We start from the raw sequence: 25,255 nt of genomic DNA, 5'->3' as shown, positions 1-25,255 counted from the left end.
GCGAGGGTGTGAGAGAGAAAGAGAGACATAAGGACACAGAGGAGAGAGAGAGATGACAGGTCAAGATAAAGGGCAGACAATAAACTGAAGGACACGGCAATGATCTGTCATTCTCTGGTATGTGTGTGTGTGTGTGAGAGAGAGAGAGAGAGAGAGAGAGAGAGAGAGAGCGAGAGAGAGAGAGAGAGAGAGAGAGAGAGAGAGAGAGAGAGAGAGAGAGAGAGAGAGAGAGAAGAGAGAGAGAGAGAGAGAGAGGTACAAGGTGATTGTATGAGAGAGATGACAGGTCGTGATAAGGTATAGACAAAGGTGTAGACAATAACGGTTGTTCAGAGCTACAGAGGAGGATTGGCTGCTGTCATGTGTGTTTGTGTCTAGTTTGACGACAGTAAACTTTAATGTGTACGGGAAGCACAAGAAGGTAGGTAGTCCACAAGTTTTAGACACAGCAAACAACTAAAGGTTAGTGCAAAATAATGACCAAAATGTGACTATAGCACAGAGTAGGGATGCACCGATACCACTTTTTTTCAGACTGAGTACAAGTACTTACATACCGAGTACCGATACGAGTACTTCTCTGTGGCTAACGACCTCCGTTAACAGCCAATTAGGATATGAGATGGTGCGCCGCAACCGGCTCTAGGTCGGCTTGGAAAGGCTCGGGGCGAAAGTGGCTCGCGGCCGCAGCTTTAAAGCCCATGTAAAAGGCTCCAGGGTACTGCGGCGATGTCTGCAACCCACCAAGGAGGACCAAGGAATCTAAAGCACGCGCGAGTCAGAGGGTGCAAGCAAAACCCCGTGGCGCAATGAAAGTGAGAGCCGGTGCGCGCCGGCTGAGGTGGGATCGGGCACACCATCGGCCCGTCTCGCCCGCACCGTCGGCGAGGTAGAGCAAGAGCATGTGCGATAGGACCCGAAAGATGGTGAAGAGAGGTTAACGTCACGCTGTCGTAAAGTTGTATCGGAGCCGTTTTGCGAGTACGAGTACATGAGCAAAGTATCGGACACAATACCCGATACTGGTATTGGGTATCGGTGCATCCCTAGGTCACAGTGGCTTTTGACCACCAAAATCTAATCAGTTCATATTTGAGTCCAAGTGGACGTATGTGCCAAATCTGAAGAAATTCCCTAAAGGCGTTCCTGAGATATCGGGTTCATGAGAATGTTACAGACGGAGGGACAACCCGAGGGGACAGATGTAAAAAGCCGGTCACCGGGTTCCTCCAATTCCCTCCCCCAATTACACAAACCGTGTTACTCACATACAGTATGTGACATTTAAGAAATCAGGTCACTGCAGAAGGCAGCGTGTCGCCTGGCTAATGTGGATGTAAACTGTTACCTAAGTCCATGTCTCTTGGATGATTAAATCGGAGTAGAACATTGGTTCCAGACATCATTCTGAACACAAGGAAACATCTTTTCCATCTTCCACACCTTTAAATTTATCGCATTTAACTTTGTGAAGTGCCATGTTTACCCAAGAGCAAACCAATGACAATTACTTAGAAGAGCAGATGTAAAAGCTTTTTTGTTATATCAGGAGAAAGTACAACTGTTTCCGGGAGTTAACCAGCACTTTGAGACTGCCTTGGTGGATGGATTGTGTAGAAAGAAACCTGCCTTGCCTTACGTGACCCCTAACACGATCAGCACCACTTGTCTCTCTGCTAACAAAGCTTTTATCCAGCATAAGGGTGCACACTCTTTCCTTTATGCCGTTCTTATTACATAAATGTCTCCTTCCATCCCGATTTTCCAGCCTCAGCCTTTATTCTAACCTCTTCCCCCCCAGCAGCTGTTACTGCCTCCATCTCCACTGAGCTGCATGTAAACTAGCTTAGCTAACATGATACAACTTAATCTGTAACAAAAAAAGAGGAGGGGTGCAGGGGGGCAGTATGTGTGAATGAGAATTCCAGTAAAAAAAAAGAAAAAATAGAGGGAGGTGGAGGTGTTAAGGTCTAAGTTGTTATCGAACAGTGGCCACATTTACATGCACACCAAAAAGGCTTGGAAGACAGACAACACAAACACATGTACAAACAAGCTGTCAAGCATCAACACACACACACACACACACACACACACACACACACACACACACACACACACACCAGCTGGCAGATCACTCCTCCAGTGTGTGTGTGTGTGTGTGTTGGTGGTGGATTGAGTGACAGCCCAAGGTGACAGTAGGGAACCCTTGGGGAAACCAGAACAGGACACGGCGTCTGGTTCGGTCTGGCTACCGTCTGCTAGACGTCGGTCCACGGACCCCTGTTCCCATTCGAGGGAGACCCCGTCTCTAGCCGGCTCCGCGGAAACAGATGGTTACCTTGACGATGAGCAGGCACAGTGTAAGAGACTGGGCTGGCGGCAGCTCAGACGTGGAGCTGTTGACCATTCAATCCTTGTGCGTTTTACATTAGTTAAATGTTGTTTCTTTATCTTGTTGGTGACTTAAAGGTCCATTATTTTTGAGGTTTTTAGATCATTCTGTAGCTTCACGCTGGTGTTCCTTATGTATTCAAATCCCAACAATCAAAAGTATGTGTGTTTTAGTCTCAAACTGTTATTTCCCAAGCCATTCTATGTTTTTCCCACATCGTGACCTGACGTAGGTTTCTGCATGAACGTGCTGCCACGTGCAGTATATATACAACCTTATAGCTAGTGTATTAATACAGTAACTTAAGATGGCGGTCGGCGTGCTCCGAGTGGAGAAGCAGACAGGAGGCTAAACAATGTACTGCTGTAGACGCCACGTCCGAAAGTTACACAATCACACAAACAAACCAGCCAATCGATGCAGCTGTAGACCAGCGACTCCTGTGTTCCTCGAGGTGAAATGGCTGTTTTTGGGAATGGAGTCTGGTCTGGTTCTTGAAGACTACGGCTTCAGTCCCCCGTCGGAAAGGGCTGTCTGATGGCAAGGTAAAGCGATGAAAATATTCTAAATATAGCGTACACTGAAACAGTGACCAGGCAGTTCATATTTTGGATCAAGTGTCTTAATGAGTCTTTTGAATCCGGGCTTTTCAACTACGCAAACCGGATGGAGTTGTTTACAGCTGCCTTGATTTCTTTGCATTTTGCACTTTTTGGGTCTGCAAAATGGGATTTGCTTTGGAAAGCGAGGAAGCCAGAGTCATTTTGGTTCTGATTGCTTTGATCGTGTTCTTGTCTTCAGCTTTCTCCGGGCTTTCTCTCTCCGCTTCATCTCTCCAAATACAAAAACATGCCGGCCGCATACGTCACACACACTCGCCCAGGAGAGAGTCTGGATTGGGGCGGAGTTTGTGACGTATGTGTGTGTTTGTCTGAGAGGGAGCCGGAGGGAGAGAAGGAAATGACAAAGCGAGTCTCATGCCGGCGGGGTGGCTTAAAAACATTACATGACAATTTGTAGTCAATGTTCATCATATAGTCATTTTATACACCGCGCGTTGGACAAGCCGCGATATATCGACTATATCCGATGTACCGCCAACCCCTACACTAAAGAAAACACAGTTATTAATAATATATTCCATTTACAGCCAATAGATCTCCCTAAATGTTACACACTGTTACTTTAAAGTTTTCCAGCCAAAAAGTTGTTGAAAAAAAGCAGAATGAATATAAACATCCTTCATGTTCTCCTCTCTGTGGCTATAAATAAAAATGACTCTGAAGTTAAATTAAAGTCTACAATTGTGCGTCTGATGAATAATATCGACATTTCCTAGCAGGTTTACATCATGCCGCCGACTAGTACATCCCAACCAAAAAAGGGTCAGAGACATTTTCCTGTTGGACCCCCCATTTGTCAAGACCGCTGCTGAAATATAATAAGTTCAGATCCCAGGGCGAAATTACATTTCTCAGAGTTAGGTCCTGGACTGGAAAAATACATTTAAGAGCCCCCGCTGTAAAAAGGCATATCTGCAGAATTAACATAAAAGGCAGGTTTTCATCTGCTGGCTTTAAAACTGAGAGCCCTCGGGGGTGTGCTGGCGGAATAATGGACTTTTTAAACTTTCTGACTTCATTTCCCTCGCCGGGCATGGCAGGTAAGACACTGGCTCACTGACGGCACAAACTGTAGCTGCTACACACTGAGAGCGACAGTTAAGAGCACTTTCAGCTGTCTATACCTGTAAAATGTGACAAAGATTAAATTACAGAAGCTTTGACTGACTGCTTTTACTGCAGAGGTTACTAATATATTTTGGTTTGGGATTAACAGGACATGTTTAAATCAACAACGGGATATTGGGCAGAGATGACAGCTCCATTTAAATTCATTTAAACGGCAGAAATGGAACCATTTTAACGAGTTAAATTAGCCGAGTTAGCCAGAGGCGCTGTCCAATTTAGCACAGTACAAGACTAATTGGCTGCTGGAGGGACCGGGGTAACATTGGGGTCAACTTAACAGAGGTGTGTCTCAAATGGGTACTGATCTGTAGAAATTACATTGACTTTTTTTGTCCATTTATTTTATGTTCAGCTGTCATCCGAACTCACCAGAATTCTTAGAGAATGATGATAATTTATGTATCAATTTAGAGGTAGTAATGGCTAAAAGCACTTTAACGCTGCAGTTGGTAACTTTGAGCAAATATGATATTTTTATGAAACAGTCACTATAATCTGACAGTAGTGCATGAGACAGATAATTTGTAGAAAATCATGTTCCTCTTCCTCCTTTTAGTGTTCCTAATGGCATTTGTAAGATTAATGCACATGCAGTTTGTTATGTATATAACACCTGTCATTGTCAATATAAATCCTACGCGCTGTACATACAGTATATAGACATGTATACATGTAAATACTAGGGCTGTCAATTGATTCAAATATGTAATCGTGACTAATCAGAAATGAATGGCACATTTTTCATCTGTTCAAAATGTACCTTAAAGGTCCCATATGGTAAAAAGTGAGATTTTCAGGTCTTTTATATTATACAGCAGGTTTAAGTGCTTTATAAATACTGTTAAACTATCAAAACGCTAAATATACGGAGAAATATACACAGCACCTTATTCAGATATTGTGCGTTTGAAACAAGCCGTTAGAATTTCTGTCCATTTGTGATGTCACAAATATACAATATTTAGATCATTACACGGTTTTAAACGTAAACATTCTAAATGGGTCCCAGTTTATTTCCTGTTGCAGTGTATGTAAATAACATCAGCTGACAGGAAGTAAACATGGACCCAAGCTGTTGCCTAGCAACGCAATTCCGTTGCAATTCGCTAAAACGGAGTGTTTCAGACAGAGGATAAATATAGGTACATTCAGACAGACAGTAGTAGAAACACAAAATACAAGTAAGAACCTGATTATGAGCACGATATGGGACCTTTAAAGAGAGATTTGCCAAGTATTTAATTCTCTTATTAATATGGGAGTGGGCAAATATGCTGCTTTATGCAAATGTATGTATATATTTATTATTGTAAATCAATTAACACAAAACAATGACAGATATTGTCCAGAAACCCTCACAGGTACTGCATTTAGCATAAAACAATATGCTCAAATGATAACATGGCAAACTGCAGCCCAACAGGCAACAACAGCTGTCAGTGTGTCAGTGTGCTGATTTGACTATGACTTGTCCCAAACTGCATGTGATTATCATAAAGTGGGCATGTCTGTAAAGGGGAGACTCGTGGGTACCCATAGAACCCATTTAAATTCACTGATCTGGAGGTCAGAGGTCAAGGGACCCCTTTGAAGATGGCTATGACAGTTTTTCCTTGCCAAAATGTATCATAGGTTTGGAGCGTTATCTATACTCCTTCTCGTCATGGTTGGTACCGATGGATTTATCATGTTTTTCTAGTTTCATATGATGCTTCATTCCAGCTTTAAAACTGATCCCGCTGCAGCCTAAACATCACAAGTTGCGTTAATGCGTTAAAGAAATGATGGCGTTAAAAGGAATTTTTGTTATTATCGCATAAACTTTTGACAGCCCTAGTACATGCTGTACATAATCATCCAGTCATGTATATCCATTCAGTATCTACTTCTTTGCACTATTAGTATTATTTACACTTAAAGAACACTCGACTTGTATATACTATATTTTTAAATTTATTATTATTATTATTTTATAATACATATTTTTATTTTATTTCTTATTTAATTGTTTGTCATTGGTGCTTTATATATATATATATTTATATATACACTACTATCACTATCACTATTACATATATTATTAACAGTCCTGTCTACTCTATACTCGCTTTGTTGTCCTTGTCCCTAGCTGTTATTTCCATTTCTGTGTAAGTATATTTACATCAGAGAGTCAAAGCCCTTGTATGAATGTACTTGGAAAATGAAAACTGATTCTGATTTATATTTGATCAGCGCTGTCTCGTTTGACAGTTTGATTTGAGTTCATGAGCTTGGCGAGCTGTGATTGACAGCTGCTTAGAGACTGCTCAGACCTGATCGTTTCCCTTTGGCGCTGTGAAATCTTGCAAATGCCATTAGGAGCACTAGGAGGACACAGAGGAATCTTTTTTTCAGATTATGTCTCATGTGATGATATAGTGACCGTTTTATAAAAATAACTTTTTTAGCATTTATTTGTTCAAAGTTACCGTCTTCAGCTTGACTGGATCACGTGGCTGAATAATCATAAACAATAACAAACAGTGGCCTATTTGAACAGAACTAATGGGCCCATCTCAAGTCTGGTAGCTCAGCCAAGTTCAGCCGGGGTTTTTTGATCATGTCAGAGCTGGACGTGGCCGCCGTGTGCAGCCTGTTTGATGTGTAAATGGCCTGTCGAGGGCTGTGTGCTGTTATCTTGTTGTTGATGCTTGTCCATTTAACAGCGCCTTAAAGGTCGTGCCAGGACAGAAGAAAGGCTGTCTTCACTCATTTAGCCCTGCAACCGTCACTCACTGTCTGCTATAGCAGTGGGGGGGAGGGGAGGGGGAGAGTGCAGCATGTTGTTCTGGTGTGTGGGTGTGTAGTCCTGGATGTCAGCCTGGACAACACTGCTTTAATTTCATCAATAATATACACACAGAAAGAGTTGCTCTCGAGTTCTCAGCCATTAAAAGGGGGTCGTAGCAATTTCCGTCATTTTTTGAAGTGTGAAGATTAACACAAAATAAAACATCGTGAACGAGACATCTGCAGAGGTTGTTGTTGTTTTGACATCACGCTCGCCTGGGATCGACTGATTTCTCTAACCTGCGTATCCCAGCCTGCTCCTTGAGGAGGGAGGGGGCTGCAGCGCTGCAAATTAAAGCAGCAGCTCATTAGAGAAGCTGCTTAAGTGAATTGACAGCCAAAATAGCCTGCTCACTTTTAGGTGGGAGGCAGGCATGGCAGTGAGACACTAAAACCACAGCTAATGGCCAATTTACTGCATTAAAAATGAAGAAAACTTTCAAAAGTATTTTCCACTGTACACCAGGTGTAATTATATCAAATTGCGGGAAAAACCACACCAGCTGTTTCATGGATGGATGGGAGATTTTTTTTTACTTTGTGAAATTTCCCAACCGTGTTCTCAAGTTTGTTCTGTATTGTGATGCAATTACTTTAGCAATCCGTTAAATATTTCACACAAATTGGTCCCCGGAACAAGTGGACACCAGTGTGGCACTGTAAACGCGGGCTATATAAGGTGCTTAAAAGGCAGTGAGCAAATGTAATTGCACGGGCAGACTCTCTCTAACCCCCCCAGACCCTCCACCTTCAGGCCCTCAGTTAAGTGTAATAGTGTATAGTGGATGTGAGAGGGTTTGAGACGAGGTCAGAGCAAGGATCACCAACTAATTACGGTGCTGAGGCACTCAGCCTCCGTCAGATTGTTTAGAAAGCATTAGGGGGGGGGCGGGGGGGGGGGGGCGACATGGGCTTCCCTGGTGCATTGCACGTAATTAGTTTGGAGGCAAGGTCACAAACAAACACAAGCGCGGGGGGGACAAACAGCATCCGAACACATACAAGAAGACACACTCTATTCTTCTCTCTCACTTCCTCTGCTCTCGAGCTTCCCTCTGTCTCGCTCTCTCCGGGCCAACAAGGCACAGTGTCTATTAATTTCCTAAATGAATAGCCGACCAATTGATAGTTATTTATGGATGATCACACTTTATGCACAACACATGCTCCTTACTATTAATTACCTTTAGTGTGGGGCTAGGGCGATATATTGATTTTCACTATTTTGAATGTATTAAACAACGCAAGCTAACAGAAATGATCAATTAAAAGCCTCTTTTCTCACTAAAACCATCAAGATACAGGGCCTTTCTTTTACTCCTGAAACACTCATTTCCATACAACAATAAGCATATTGCCTAATCAATATATTTAAAGACTAACTGCTGTGGCCGTTCCATCAAGTGTTACTTTAGATTAGGGGTCATTGACCCGACAGGGGGACACTTGGCAGGTGCTTCTTTAACTGTGCCAGGAAACGAGGATTAGAGTAGCTGTGCTAAAACATGGTCACAGAGATGACCAGTGACACCAAGATCACAACTATCAGAGCCAAACAGACCTATGGTATTAACAGGAAGTCAGAAGGTACCGACATGTGTCAACATTTTTTGATGTTTTATGATGAGAAACATATTTCCTAAACGCACAAATAGCATCTACAAAGGTAGAAACTGTTCTATGGCCTAAGAACATGAGCTTTTATCCAGCATAGAGACATATGGTAAATACACTGAGGCAGAATTGAGGATGGTGGGTAACAGTGGTACCGTTTGTGGGCCAATCTACCGCCAGCCCAGGCAGCCACGTTTAGAATTGACAGATGGCTCAACCATGACCGCTGAGAGCGAGGTCGATTAAGAGAGCTGGTGGGCAAAAAGGGTTAGGGAAGAAATGATGAAACAAAATGAAGTTCGGTGCTGCGGTCTGGATGCAATTATCTGCTCTCCAGACGCTCAGACCTGCTTCAGAATATGCAAGACAATCAAATTTTTTAAAACCCCCACACAGAAAGGCTGTTTTATACATGATGCTCGCAGGGTTAGAGACGTACTGCAGGCTTTACAACACACAGGAATGTCAGACCACATCAACACTGGAACTAGGTTATCATGCTATTAAATAGGCGTTATCAGTAGCTAAAAGCCCCATAAATGGGAGTCAGTAGGGCCCTGCTACACCCAATAGTAGGCTTTATCATCTATTCACATGGAAGATCATTGAAAGAAGGTATAAAAAGAACACTACAGCGACCTCTTTTTCCTCATCTTATCTTTGTAAGGTGTCCTTGGGTGTCTTGAAAGGCACCACCAAATAAAATGTATTATTATTATTCTTACCTCTAGCTACCGTAGTAATTATGACAGGTGATGGATGGGACATTAAACACAGGGTTTTCACCCAGGAGACCGGGGATCGCATCCCATGTGAAACCAACAATGTGTAGTCGTCTTTGTGTTCACAGGCGTTAAGTTTCATTTTTGAAACGTACCCATTTTAAGCCAAAACACAATGTTTTCCCCCCTAAACTTAAAGGATTTGTTTGTAAGAATCAGAAATGTCTTGTTAACAGCGACACCTGTGGACGTTAAGTCAACGAAAGTCAGCGTCGGGCTCGTGCTTGTACTCGCTCTACATAGACATGAATGAACATCGCTCAACACAGTGAGGAGACACACGTCAGCTAAAAGCACAATATCACTCTATATTTCAGCTGCTTGGCAGTAATGTTAGCTGACCAGACGAAGGTCTCTCTATGAATCAATGCTGATCCTAGTGTTGGCTTTTCCTGCCTCAGCCTCCCGACCGCGGCCGGAGGGAGACACCGGCATCAAATATTAAATATTATAAGCTGCTTAGAGCTAGTGTTAAACAGTTCATAAACAGGTCATAATTCCCTCTCTAGTATCTATTTTATACTGTTGTGAAAACATCTCCTTCAAACAACTGGATTTATTCAAGTTTCTCAACAAAAACTACATTTTTACAGGATTCTATTTGATGCACATCATGATAACGTTAGAATTTACCTTCGCCCAATACTATTAAATTGTTTACGGAATAGAGCTTGAACGCATCATAATGTAACTCAATGCAACCTCTGTTAACAGCTGTTAGCTCCGTTATTTAGCCGAGCAGGACTGTACTGCCCGCTGGCTGCTAACAGCTCACAGCTATAGCTAGTAACATTATCATTGTGATTATCTCACACACTTTAGCTGTGTGTCCCGATGCATGCAGCGGCCGTATCCTTCGAAGGCTGCAGGCCCTGAATCAAGTTCCGCACCACCTACATGTTTTGGTTTGTCTAAGCAGCGTGTCGTGCGCCCGAGCAATCGCATGTGCAGCTCCTGGCCATTGAACGAGATGGGAGGCGGGACTACGCTACACGCAGGCAGGTCGTTGCTCTCAGCCGTGTGCACGAGAGTGTTTAATAACCCCAGGTGTAGTACTAGTTTGTCCCCCCCACTGAGGATCAACACCTCAGTGTGCAGCTGTACACAGCTTCCAGCCACTCTCGGCTCACTGTTTCGGATCAGCGGTCTACGTGGGCGGGAGATCTCACCCTTGGGTTATCATCCAACCCACCTCATATAAAAACTGTGGACAATGTACTTGCTGTGCCGCGAGCCGGTTGTACACTTCCTGCAAAGTGCGAACAGGTAGAGCTGAGGTAAACAAACACTTATCTCTAGTAAGACCAGATCAGGGAAGCATGGATCCATACAATACAAAACAAGTATGGAAGAGAGTAAAAGAAATGTACACTGTGGTTCAGAGGGTAGAGCAGGTCATCTTCCAATCGGAAGGTTCGATCCCCGGCAGCTCGGGGTCACATGTCGATGTGTCCTGGAGCAAGACACTTAACCCCAAATCGCTCCCGAAGGCATAGCCATCGGTGTGTGAATGAGTATTTAGATCAGATCCTGATGGGCAGGTTGGCTACTTAGCAGCCTCTGTCATCAGTGTATGAGTGTGTGTGTGTGAATGCTGACATGTAGTGTCAGAAAAGCGCTATATAAATGCAAGTCCATACAGGGAGAGGAGAGGCGTTGACAGAATATATCGAGACAGTTGGAGATATATGAAAGTACAAAACCATACGTGGGCATTTTGAGTTTGTTCTAAGACAACCTACATCTTTCTCAACACACGCGCATGCTTACCTGGATGCCGTCCAGCAGTTTGCTCATGCACCAGAAGCTGTCAGCCTCGATGTTCCTCAGTGCCTCTTCCTGGAGACTGGACACGTCAAAGTTTTCCACTTCCTCCTCTAGAGAAGACAAAGGAGAACAGAGGGAGAGAGAGAGTTAGAAATAAGCAATTCAGGGGGAAAGAGATGGAGAGAGAGAGGGAAAGAGACAGGTGGAAGAAAATGAGAGGGAAAGTTTAAGAAAGGTGGAAGAAGGAGAGAGAAAGACACAGAGAGCACTTCAGGCCTACCGGCACAGCAGGGGCTACGCCATAAGCTCAGCACTCAGACAGGAGAACAAGAACATCAGGTGCAGAGGGAGGACAAATTCGATGGGGAGAGTGGGTGAAGTGAGGGCGGTAGGTTATGAAAGAGATGTATGGAAAGGAACCAAGACGCTGACAAACTGGGAGCTCACGAATAAAGGAGGGATGAAGCGACGGAGGCAGTGTGGCGGCAGAGCGTGTGGGAAGAAAATAAAACTAATAGAGCAGCTAAATGATTACCATCTTTTACAAACAACGGCGGTTCAACCTTTTTCCACGGCTACTTTGAACATTCAGGAAATGTCACACAGTCTCAATGAACACAGCATAATATGTGCTTTTTAAATTGCACACACAGCAGCGAGTCTGTTTTACATATTTTCTGCGAAAAACAGAACAAATGATGCAACTTTTTGTTTTGTCTCTGAACTTGTTGGAAGTTAAATTACCGCTCCGAATCATTACACTAACTTTTAAAGAGTTGCCTTCACACTGCACAATGTAATCTTTTATCAGATTTTTACTATACTTCTATCATTTTATGCTCTATTTTTGTTGGTATTTTTATGATTTAATTTGCATTTCACTGTTAAAGAGGGCCTATTGTGCTTTCTCTCTTTTCTTTAGTGTGATATATAGTTTTTGTGCATGTAAAAAGGTCTGCAAAGTTACAAAGCCCAAGCCAAAGGGAGTTCCTCCCCCCCACAGAAACACTGCTCTTAGACAACCTGGAACACCTCGCTTTAAGTCCCGCCTTTTCTTCCGTAACGTGGTGATGTCACCAAGTAACACGTTTGCATAATACCTGCCTAGCGGCTAGTTTGGCACGCCCTCAAACAAAGCTAGTTAGAGCGGAGCTGGAGTGGAGTCCAAAGAGTTCAGTTCGGTCCACCAATCAGAGCAGAGCAGTGTGGGCCAGCTGACCAATCAAGTATTTCATACCCTTATCAACATGGGAGTGGGCAAGTATAATGCTTTATGCAAATGTATGTATATATTTATTATTGGAAAACAATGAACAACACAAAACAATGACAGATGTTGTCCAGAAACCCTCACAGGTACTGCATTTAACATAAAACAATATGCTCAAATCATAACATGGCAAACTGCAGCCCAACAGGCAACAACAGCTGTCAGTGTGTCAGTGTGCTGACTTGACTATGACTTGCCCCAAACTGCATGTGATTATCATAAAGTGGGCATGTCTGTAAAGGGGAGACTCGTGGGTACCCAAAGGACATTCACTGATCTGGGGGTCAGAGGTCAAGAGACCCCTTTGAAAATAGTCAGGACAGTTTTTCCTCGCCAACATTTAGCGTAAATTTGGAGCGTTATTTAACCTCCTTTGCGACAAGCTAGTATGACATGGTTGGTACCGATGGATTCATCAGGTTTTCTAGTTTCATATGATGTCAGTATCAGTCTAGCTTTAAAACTGAGTCAAATACAACCTAAAAATCACAAGTTGCATTAATGCGTTAAAGAAATTATTGGCATTAAAACAAATTTTCATTAATGTGTTATTGCGTACGGTGGGCTGTAAATAAATGCAGCAGAATTTAGGTTAGGACGTTTCCTAAAAAACGCACTGCAGATTGCACAGAAGAAACTATTTCCAAGCAGCGAGCACCCCGAGTTCCCCAGTCATCTCCAGCGGGTGACTTCAACCGACGGGTGTCATCAGATGTCATTAATGGCAGCAGTGTGTGACGGACTGCAGGGGCTTTGACGGGCTTCTGACAAGCCACTGACAGCCAGTGGAGAGGAGATGGGACGGGACTGATTAACAATGATCTACAGAGAGACAGAAGAGGGACAGAGAGAGACGGAGAAAAGGAACGTACGTGTGTGTGCGCGTATGTGTGTGTGTGGTCATATTACTAAAAAATTGGAAGTTATGTATTTTTGCATTCCTAATACACACACATACACAAGGCCTGGCAGCTCTGCTTGGTATCCTTGGCAACCCCAGTGGAATGTTGTCAAGGTTGTAATGAGCATGCTCAGTCTGACAGACAGACAGACAGACAGACAGACGGATGGGGAGCTGGCAGCGGGCCAGGACTACAAAGCCAGTAACAACTAGGCTGTATACTTATGTGTGTGCGTGCGTGTGCGTGTGTGTGTGTGTGTGTGTGTGTGTGTGTGTGTGTGTGTGTGTGTGTGTGTGTGTGTGTGCACTCGTCCAACATCCCGCCGTGCATGTGCTCTCATCATTGTCTTGCCTGCTTGAAGTCAGGTAAGGACGGATAGAGACCGGACAGAGAGGCTGCGGCTCCTTCATTTCAGCGAGACCTTTCATCCTATCACACCCGCGCAGATCAAGGCGTCCAGAAATTGTGTTCACATAGCTGCCAGATCTTTAATACCAGATATGGAAGTGGTCAGGGGGCTGGATTATGATGAGATGTCAGTGTAGTTCATTTCTAACCACAATACTAACACAAGCAAAATGGGATAGAGCCGCAGGGCACACATAACAGCCGTTATTAGTGCGTAATCTCATCAAATCCAATATTTGGAGAGAAATCAGAGACAGCTGATGGGATGAAAACTCGCAATATTTCTCCTTGAGGCTACAGAAGAAGTCAACTACAATCAACTAAATACACATGTAGTGTTGGAGCAGCTGTTGCAAAAAGCTCAGAGACAAAAGTGGCCACCATCTGACCAATTTGAAGTCAGCATTTCGTTTCTCTAAACAGTGATGCAGAACACATGAATGCAGCCCCTCTCTCTCTCTCTCCCTCTGGGGCGACAGTGATGCAGTTAAATTTGTAGCTGAAAAGATTAATTGTAAACAGGCTGACTGGCAATCCGCGTGGTGTCGTTGCTGATTAACAAGGTGGCGAAGAGCGGCGCTGCTCCGGCGTTCTGGGAGGACCCTGAGCATCCCGAAGTCTCAAATCAGTCTTGCTGTCGGGGCTCGGTTCCAAAGCTAGACCTTGACTCCGGAGCAGATTAGAAGGGACGGCTTCCAGGAGTCCAGTGGTCGTACTGGAATCGGGCATAGCTCATCACAATAACAAGGACACACAAGAGGAAGGGCTAAGGAGGAGGAGGAGGAGGAGAGGCCATGTGGAGGGGAGTGCCTGTGCTGGATCGGATCACAAGGCAACAGTGCCCCCTGTGGTCGCTGGTGGAACTAACACCACCAACTAACTGATGAGTGCTTAAAGACAGTCGAAGCTCAGGTCATTAGTCACTTTCATGGCCAGGTAGTCCACACAGCTTTCTGTTCCCTGTTTAAAGGATAAAAGAATCAAAGCTGTGTGGTGATGATGTTACAACCTGTGGCTAATTTTCATGAACCGCCTTCAAACTAGGAGCGTTTTGGTAACATAAATAACAGCAACATGAGAACACCTTGAAGGCCGCTTGTCTCAGTTGACCTGCCTTCAAAAGAAGCAATTGCTAATTGCTTCCCCTAGATCCATGCCTCAGTAGAAAAGTCCTTCAAGATATTCTCTTGGCAATTACTTTTGGAGCGGTGCCTCCACACTAAGGACCAGCTGACAATACATGTCTGGGACATGATCCGTGTCTCGGTAGAAATGCTTTCACAAATAAGAACCTGGGGGAATTTCTGGAAGGTTCAAGCTTCAGTGAGCCTCGCATCACAGAACGAGAGTCTCGCTGGCTTTACTTCTGTGAGAGATGTGCCTCCAAAACAACCTTTCAGCCAAATTATACTCTCAGGTTCTTCAGAGGGAGAGAAAAAGCCGTCTGACACAAACTCACCTTTGCAACAGAACTCGTTTGATATAGCCGGGCGACAAACTCTCATGTCTGTGCACAGACAGAGCTGCGCCGGCCTCTGAAGAGGTGTGTGATCAAATTGGCAGGAAAAAGCACCGGACGCACAGACCACAGACTTGGAGGCACAGCAAAGGAGCGTCGGATGCATGCAGACATAACTATGAAAACGCACTCAACATTCAAACTGACTGCAAAGCGTGAATTGTTAATAGTAGTGTAAGAAAATATCAATACTAGGGCTATCAGTCAATCAACTAGTTAATCACGATTGATCCCAAATTAATCACACATTTTTTATCTGTTCAAAATGTACCTTAAAGGGAGATTTGTCAAGTATTAAATACTCTTATCAACATGGGAGTGGGCAAATATGCTTCTTTATGCAAATGTATGTATGTATTTATTATTATAAATCAATTATCAACACAAAACAATGACAGATATTGTCCAGAAACCCTCACAGGTACTGCATTTAGCATAAAACAATATGCTCCAATCATAACATGGCAAACTGCAGCCCAACAGGCAACAACAGCTGTCAGTGTGTCAGTGTGCTGACTTGACTATGACTTGCCCCAAACTGCATGTGATTATCATAAAGTGGGCATGTCTGTAAAGGGGAGACTCGTGGGTACCCATAGAACACATTTACATTCGCATACCTTGAGGTCAGAGGTCAAGGGATCGCTTTGAAAATGGCCATGACAGTTATTCCTCACCAACATTTAGCGTAAGTTTGGAGCGTTATTTAACCTCCTTCGACCTGTGGCCCTTTGCTGCATGTCAACCCCTCTCTCTCCCATCTCCCCACTATCTCTCACTCACTATCAATAAAGGCATTGAAAAAAAAAAAGACTGAGCCTGCATTAATGCATTGAAGAAATTTGCATTAACGCGTTATTATCACGTTAACTTTGCCAGCCCTAATCGATACACGAGTATCGCGATATTATGTTTTGCGATACTGTATTGATTCTCTAAAACACTGAATCGATTTTTAATTAACCTCTTAGAAATCCAATGGTGGACCCGGCAGCTATACTAGGTTTTTTTCGGGCTCAGTTTGAAAGCTAGAGTGAAGATACTGGCATCATATGAAACTAGAAAACCCTAAAGAATCCATCGGTACCAACCATGTCATACTTGCATGTCGCAAAGGAGGCTAAATAATGCTACGAAGTTACGCTACATTTTGGCAAAAAAAACTGGCATGTCCATTTTCAAAGGCGTCCCTTGACCTCTGACCTCCAGATATGTGAATGAAAATAGGTTAAATATGTGTACCCACGAGTCTCCCCTTTACAGACATGCCCACTTTATGATAATCACATGCAGTTTTGGGAAAAAAACATGCAGTACAAATGTGTTATTTCTGCGTATTTCTGCATTCTGGGGACCCTCAACAGTCTTGGAATTGCATAAATTGGATATGAGACTCTTTCGGATCTAATGAGTCCAATTGTATTCATGTGTAATGCTGTTATTTCCCATAGTAGCCATTTCACGTAGTGACTTTTTTTACTTCGATTTTATACATGTTTTTTTTTTCTAAAATTAGATTTGAAAAAATCTCCATATATTGAGTCGTTAGCCCGATATCATGATACGTATGGTATTGCCAGATTCTTGCCAATTGCCAGATTCTTGCCAATACAAAGCCCTAACTCCTTTCTATGAAGGAAAAAAGCATCCCTAAATCCTTTATTTACAGCGGGGAATGGTTAATGTAGGAATCTCAACTTTCTCAAACAACCCAAATTTAAAGGTGAACCATTATTCTCTTGACATAGTTTCAGCTCTGCCACTTCCTCTCCCCCATCAATCTGCCGCTGCCGTCTCTTTTTAGACCTCTGGTAGTCTCTTGATCTCTCTTTGGTACATCAATGCGTTTCCTCTCCGCTCTCCCTCCTCCCCTGGTCCCTCCGCTTCTTCTCCTATCCAGCCTATTTGACATCTCTTCTGTTGCTATTGCTACCCTGCCTCTCCCAAGCTGTTCTCCTCCCTCCTCCTCCTCCTCCTCACCTCTCTTCCCATTGGCCTGCCGAGCCGGTTTCCTGCCAGGCCTCGGGGCTTATTTCCTGTTTGTCCTGGCGCAGGGGGCAACTTGTCCGGAGAGACCAACTGCTTGGTCGCTGCCAGCTGTGAGCGCTTGGCACAGCTTGGCATGCGGAGCCGGGTTACACCTCCGGAGACCGAGCGCGGGGCGCCTTACATACACAGGCGACGTGCACACACGCGCGCAAGTGTACACAAACACACTCACGCCAGTGCTGCCATCTGCCCTCTACAACTATGGGCCACAAGGTAATGTGATGTAAGATGATAAACGAGCTAGTTTAGCCTGATGTAATCATAAAGTGTGTGCGTCCCGAGTGTGTGTGTGTGTTTTGTGTGTCTTTGCAGACAGCAATAAAAAACAGTCCCGTTTGACAACCTTCTGTTGGTTCAGATTAATCACAAGCAAACCTGAGTTGTAGACCGCCAGAGAGAGAGAGAGAGAGAGAACGCTATTGGTTTTAACAAGATTTCCCCATCCAAAGCTCATAAGATCGCAGGAAGTGGCGCAGTCATTACTTATAATTTACAGCGCTGGTTCGGGTTAAATCTAATGAATCTAATGACTTACAATTCGGGTTGCCGGATCCAAACATGTCGCAAATCCACTTTCAAGCTTTCAGAATGACACCCGGGTGACACAGCCCGAAGGCTCGACACTTTAAAATGAGACACATGTTAGCTGCTAGACATGTAATACTTCCAGCTCCCGACATCTTTGACGAAGCCCCCCCCCACACCCAGCTCTCACTCAGGCTTCTGCATCAACAAAAATGTGATTTCCCCATCGTAGCACAATTAGCGCGATAACACCGTTGTTAATGAAAGCTGAACATTTTTTTTCCAGAGAGGTGGCATTCAAACTGTTGGATAATTAAGAAGAGAGTCGACCCGGCAACGCTGGTGTCACCGACACATCGGGAGCACACACACGCTTGCACTCACATGCAGGAACACAAGAGATGAGAGCGTTATGAGGATAGAATTATGGCTGTGTGTAAAACAAGATGTGAAGATATGAAAAAAGACAGCTGGAGGTGAAGGAATGCAGAGACAGGAGAGAGAGAAAGAACAGGTGGAAGTGAAGGTTTCTCTTTGGGTTCATGACATTAAGACCATGTCTACATGTATACAGAGATTTTTAAAAATGGATATTTTCAGATATTTTCCCTTGTCCACACAACCTTTGTTTTACAAAATATCTCCGTCCACACTCGAGCAGAAAACCACTCCAAACGCTCGCTGTAATATTTACGTCACCACAAGTGAGATCACAAGTTTAGGGTCAAAGAATTTTGTTACCATCCTTCTCACCCGTCTTTCCTTTGGCTTCATTACAGTCAGTTCGATAACAGTTATTGTTGGTGGGGCCATTTCCATAGGGGTCCCTTGACCTCTGGTATGCGAATGTAAATGGGTTCTATGGGTACCCACGAGTCTCCCCTTTACAGACATGCACACTTTATGATAATCGACCAATCCTGTAACTTCATCATTCAACTTCATCACTCGTCAGTCAGTCAGTCAGTCAGTCAGTCAGTCAGTCAGTCAGTCAGTCAGTCAGTCAGTCAGTCAGTCAGTCACATCATATGAAGCTAGAAAACCTAAGAAATCTATTGGCATGATAGCGTCATAGTCAAGTCAGCACACTGACACACTGACAGCCCAACAGGCAACAATGTTATGATTGGAGCATATTGTTTTATGCTAAATGCAGTACCTGTGAGGGTTTCTGGACAATATCTGTCATTGTTTTGTGTTGTTAATTGATTTCCAATAATAAATATATACATACATTTGCATAAAGCAGCATATTTGTCCACTCCCATGTTGATAAGAGTAAAGTTAGAGTTAAATACTTGACAAATCTCCCTTTAAGGTACATTTTGAACAGATAAAAAAATGTGCAATTAATTTGCGATTAATCGCGATTAATTACTGACAATCATGCGATTAATCGCGATTCAATATTTGAATGGACTGACAGCCCTAATCTGTATATGTGTAGACAGGGCCTGAGAAACTCTAAAGTCTAGTTTCCCCCCAAAAAAAATCAATGGGATGCTATCCAGTCTCTTCATTTCATAGTTCTTAGAAGTTACAAGGTTTTTTCTTCAAAGTACACCACTAAGCTTACTCATTGAAAGCGCTGAACTTCAGCCTCGCCAGTGATAAGAATGCTTTGGGCCATAAAAATCTACACAATCACTCCAACAATGTTCTCATCTCCCACTATCTGCACTATAAGCCATGTGTCCATACATCAAACAGCAGGCCCCCACAGCTGTTGGCGAGATAATGTAAGTCCTTGACATCAAATGGAATACGGCTATTAATACCATATCTGCGTATGTGCAGACACATAATGATCCACTCGCCCCCGAGGTAAGATGGTGTCTTGTATGAGGAAGTGTGTAATGTTGAGTGAGGCTACACCGCATCGCATTAACTGTTGCTGCCAATACCTCTATTCCCACTGCTTCCCTCCCCATCGCCACCCCTCCTATTATTGGCCTTTGGGATGTTTGTACAACACAGATGTGTGTTTGTGTGTTAAACTTGTCATTCAACATGTGCGCAGCTGGCGAAACAGTCAATTTACAATTGTGCAACCACAGCAAAGCCAGAGAGATGCAACATTGCCTGGGATGAGGTGTGTTTGTGTTTTCCTCCACCCACAGTGCTAACATGAGCAAGGGGAGAGTGGGCATTGGCGACCAGTAGTATAAATCAGAGCTGGATCAACTACACTGCAAGGGTGCCCACATGAAGAGCAATCTGAAACACACTTTCTGGTAAGAAACGTTCAAATATCATGGCATGTAATGGAAAAGTGGAGAAATAAAACAGGAGGCCCCGATTGGTCTCTTCAACCAAACAGCTGCAGATTGCTTCACAGATTGTTTAAAGGGGTACTCCACCTTGGGATGATGACGTCATTAGGGTTATCTCAGTTTATGCTAAACTTAAAGCTGAGGCCAGTTGTCGACGTAAACAGCATCATAGATTACAAAAAGACTGATTTGTACAGGGTGCGTCGCAAAAATGGTTGTGCCCTTTAAATGAGCCGTCAGGATTTCTGTAATTTTGTGATGTCACAAATCTACAATATTTAGACCATTTCACAGTTTTAAACATAAACATTCAAAATGTGTCCCAGTTTATTTATGGTTGCAGTGTATGTGAATGACATCAGCTGACAGGAAGTACACATGGACCAAAGCTGTTGCCTAGCAACGCAATTCCATTGCAATTCCGTTGAAATGTGCTAAAACGGAGCGTTTCAGGCAGAGGGTAAATACAGGCATATTCAGGCAGACAATATGAGGAAAATAAGTTGTTGTTTTTTAACATTACTGCATGTTAACATGTTCTATTAGAAACACAAAATACAAGTATTGACCTGAAAATGAGCACGATAAGGGACCTTTAAACTAACGTTACAGACTGTTGTTACAGACAAATACTGTCTATTATCTTGTTATATTTATTTGTTTTTAAGAAAAACTGATTGAATTGAAATATTAATCAGACACATTTTTCATATTAAGTTCGGGTAAAGTTATTGTTATATTAATCGGGAATTTAAAGAATAATCTTTAGAATAATTGATAAATTAGTCATTAGATTAATTGACTAATCGAAAAAAATAATTGTTAGATTAATCAATGAAAAATAATCGTTAGGTGCAGCCCTACTTAAAATGTGTAACAGAAAGCCTGTGTTATAAACTTGGGTGTTGACCTTGAACGAGGTGGGCATTTAGGAGGCAGAGAGGGTCTAATGAAAGACGCTAACAAGTTGCATTATGGGTAGTGTAGGATCCAAGGTTTGTTGGGCATTACTCATAGTAGTGACCGTTTTATTATGATTGTAAATGTAATACTTTATGGTTTTGGACTGTTGGTTGGACAAAAGAAGCAATTTAAAGACATCACCTAGGTTCAGAGAATCTTTTTCACTATTTTCAGACATTTCAAAGAGTCAAAGATAAATTGATTCATTTGAAAATGAATCTTTGAAGCCCTACTTTGATCCGACGAAAGCACTGGAAATTACTGTTATTATGCCACAAAAGATTGAGAAAAGCCTGTCAGGTAAAATGGGTTTGGAAGCGTGACTTTACCCAAATGAACATCTTGTTTGTTGTTATCACTATGCCACATAAAGCCTTACTGAGGGAGGAAAGACAGATACGCGTTTCCTCTTCTGTCTTCTACTGTATATATTGTAGGAATTCAGTGTTTGTTTATGTAATCTTTTTCATTTTCTTCTGAAACACATCATTGTGTGTAGTATTAGAACCATTTCTTGGTAATAACAGAAAATGTTCATTTAATGTATTTATCTATACTGTTTTCTATACTGGTTTGTGGGTCCTTGGCTACATGTTACAGGTGACGTGGAAGACTGGCTCACGTGCTCTTACTCAGCTTTGGTGAACGGGTGTGTGTATTAGGGATTGGTATCCAATTAGTGTTTAAATAACATTTATGTAAGCTACATCTGACTATTCTTTTTCAGGTCATGTAACCAGGGTCTGAAATTAGCACCCGCCACCCGCCAAATGCGGGTAAATTGTTGACAGTGGCGGGTGAAATCATCAAGACATCCGCCACTGTGGCAGACAGGGAAAACGCAAGTGATGGGAATAGAGAACCGTAGCTGTCCACTTTCTTGGCATCTCATGCCTCCGTGACTATCGATTCCTCTTATTGATGCTTTCCCACAGTTACGCTGCACAATGACGCATACGCACGCCGTATCATGTTTCAGTTTGTTTTGGACCGGAGACATGGCGGAGAGAAAATAAAAACGCTCAACAGCGGCACTACTAAACCTGAGGGGGTGCACCCTATTTTACCCTGATAATGCGACACTGTTAACAACAAACCTGTGTTTAAATCAACAGGAGGAGAGTTAGGGACGTCAGCTGTTAGCATATTAGAGAGAGAATTATGACCTGTTTAACTTCCTAACACTAGCTCTAAGCAGCTTGCCAAGATTTTTTTTAATCAAAGCAAATATTTAAATAATCATAATCATTTGAATTGTGTTTTTATGCAAATAACCACTTTAGATGACAATAACAAAGTACACTAGGGTACTGTGTACAGTACCCTCCCGCCATGGTGTAATTCAAACACGGTCATTTACCGTGAATATAATGTTTTTTATGTAAAATATATCGAACATTGAATGACATCAGATCTAAAATGTTATTCCTTCATTTAGCGCAGAGATTTAAAAAGTGGCAGAAAAAAAAAATACTTGTCTGCCACAGTGACAGGAAGAGAAGAAAGTTAATTCTAGACCCTGCATGTAACACAACGTTCTTCTACCTCTATAACCAGTATGCATAATCAGGTTATGTGCCATGCTCTAACAAAGTGGTTTAAAAGCAAATGTGTCAAGCCGATAACGTGAGGAACTCAATCCCATATTCACTGTCACTTTATAAAGGCCGCCTCCTTTTACAGACACACATAAACATTTTTTAATCACGTAAGACGTCCAATCCACTCAAGGAAGAGTAAATCTGCCTGGCTAATGTACAAGACACATTTGAGAGCTGAGGGGAAAGTTTCCTGAGATGTAAGTGAAGGATCAGTCCATTAAGTCATTAGTGAGTGTAATCTGCAGGCTTAGTTAAGGGGGGAAAAAACATTAGGTAACAGCAATAAGCAGACGTTATGAACGGCAGCTGACAACGCACAGGCAGTCGACAGACAAGCAGTACTGTGGTGATGCGTACACTGATATTTGTGTAAATATGAGTGAGGACACGGCGTCCAGATCCTTTGTGCGTCGTTGTGTGCGACTGCTTTGTTTCAAATGTTCCCACATATCTGAAATGTGTATGAGTCTTTGTGCGCGAGTGCACAAAGTCATGATGCAACACCACACACCGCCATCGCAGCAGCACGGTAAGATGACTGTTTCAATTGCCTCCAATTGCATCAGGTCAAGCGGAACGCGTCTCGCTGGTGACAGAATGATAAAACAGATTTTTTTTTTTCTCCAATGAAACGGCTGACAGAGAGAACGAGAAATAGAGAACTCGGAGAGATCTGAGGCTTCTCGGTGAGGAGAACTTCAATTTATGGCTTTTTATAGTCAAGTAATTAACTTAATCTAAAAATATTCAATAACCCCCTGCGATTATTCACAGAAGATAAATCATTTTTTGACAGAACTATTTCTCTGGATCATTTCAGAGCTCTATTGCTTTTTATCAGGAGCAATGAGAAAAAATCTCTGGTAATGTGGGGAAATAAGATCAGGCCGGATGCAGATGAAAGCACAGCTATTGATTTTTAGCTTTTATATATCCGATTGTCAAGCACTGACGACGGTCATCTCCACACCGCAGGCCAAAACATGGAAGGTTGAAAACAACAACTGGAGCACAAACGGTTATCACACGGCTTGTAGAGATTTTCCATTTTTGTAATCATGTTTACCGTCTGAAACAATTACTGTCCTGTTCTCTGCCACATGTTTTGATTTTAGTTAACAACTGTATGCCCAGTGACATCAATTTATACTTCCTCCCTTCACTTCACCTCTGGGTTGACACCATATCCTATTTCAATAGCCGGGTGTAGTTTGGTTGGTTTGATTTGGTCATAAACAACCTACAAATCAACACACTTGGTCCAAATATTCACAAAACTAAATAAAAATACATTTTAAAAATATAAGACATAAGTTCAATCTGTCACCCGACACCTGGACATGTAGTAAATAAAAAGATAAAACAAACTTTAAATGGAATATAACACCAACAAGGTGTTATTCAGAAGAATTGAAGCATATAAACACTATAAGTTCATACAACTTATTTCCATAGTGGTCTTGGCCTGCCCTAAAACATGATAACAATAGAGATTGCTGTGCCACTGCAACATCACAGACTTAAAGTACGAACAACATTCACCCGTCTCTCAGCTTTACACTTCCTTTGATAAACAGGTTTTTCACCTGTTTTTGAAAACTGTAATCGATTCTGAGTATCTCAAGTCATCTGATAAACTGTTCCAGATTTTAACACACTGAGAGGATTTTGACTATGTCGAGTATGAAGGTTGGGCAATATGATTTAGAATAAGATTTGGACAGACATGGCAGAGGAGAGTGAAGTTGTAAATACAGAGCAGGAGATGAGGAAAAACTCTGGGTACATAATAACCAGGCATCTGCAGACTCTTGGTAAAATCAGGGCTGTCAAAGTTAACACGATAGTAAGTCTTTTACACAAAATGTATTTTAACGCCACTAATTTCTTTAACGCATTAACGCAACTTGAGTCTTTTAGGTTGTAGCGGGCTCAGTTTTAAAGCTAGACTGAAGATACTGGTATCATGTGAAACTACAAAATTGAAAGAATTGGTATCAATCATGTCATGCTAGCTTGTCACGGAGGAGGCTGAATAACAATCCAAAATTACACTAAATTTTGGCGAGGAAAAAACAAGCATGGTCCCTTGACCTGAAAATGGGTTCTCTGGGTACCCATGAGTCTCCCCTTTACAGACATGCCCACTTTATGATAATCACATGCAGTCTGGGGCAAGTCATAGTCAAGTCAGCACACTGGCACACTGACAGCTGTTGTTGCCTGTTGGGCTGCAGTTTGACATGTTATGATTGGAGCATATTGTTTTATGCTAAATGCAGTACCTGTGAGGGTTTCTGGACAATATCTGTCATTGTTTTGTGTTGTTCATTGATTTACAATAATAAATATATACATACATTTGCATAAAGCAGCATATTTGTCCACTCCCATGTTGATAAGAGTATTAAATACTTGAAAAATCTCCCTTTAAGGTACATTTTGAACAGATAAAAAATGTGCGATTAATTTTCGATTAATCACAATTAATCATGGACAATCATGTGATTAATCATGATTAAATATTTTAAACGATTGACAGGTATGGTAATTTTTTTAACAATTTCTTTATTGAATTTTCAGAACAAATTACTGTGTCATGATGTA

The 25,255-nt window shown here is 42.5% G+C and overlaps 1 protein-coding gene across 3 annotated transcripts in view; it reads right to left on the bottom strand.

Moving 5' to 3' along the window:
- The window catches only part of tbc1d22a (TBC1 domain family, member 22a), a 186,984-nt gene that overhangs the window by 78,009 nt on the left and 83,720 nt on the right, over positions 1-25,255 (bottom strand). For all 3 annotated transcript variants that reach the window (XM_074625656.1, XM_074625654.1, XM_074625653.1), the window contains exon 10: positions 11,142-11,248. In XM_074625656.1, coding sequence (XP_074481757.1) covers positions 11,142-11,248 — 107 coding nt within the window. The remainder of the gene's footprint in view (positions 1-11,141; positions 11,249-25,255) is intronic.

The sequence above is a fragment of the Sebastes fasciatus genome, chromosome 23, assembly GCF_043250625.1.
Source record: "Sebastes fasciatus isolate fSebFas1 chromosome 23, fSebFas1.pri, whole genome shotgun sequence".
Taxonomy (NCBI): domain Eukaryota; kingdom Metazoa; phylum Chordata; class Actinopteri; order Perciformes; family Sebastidae; genus Sebastes; species Sebastes fasciatus.
The sequence above is the reverse complement of the archived record's forward strand: the minus strand, read 5'-3'. Positions and strand labels throughout refer to the sequence as shown.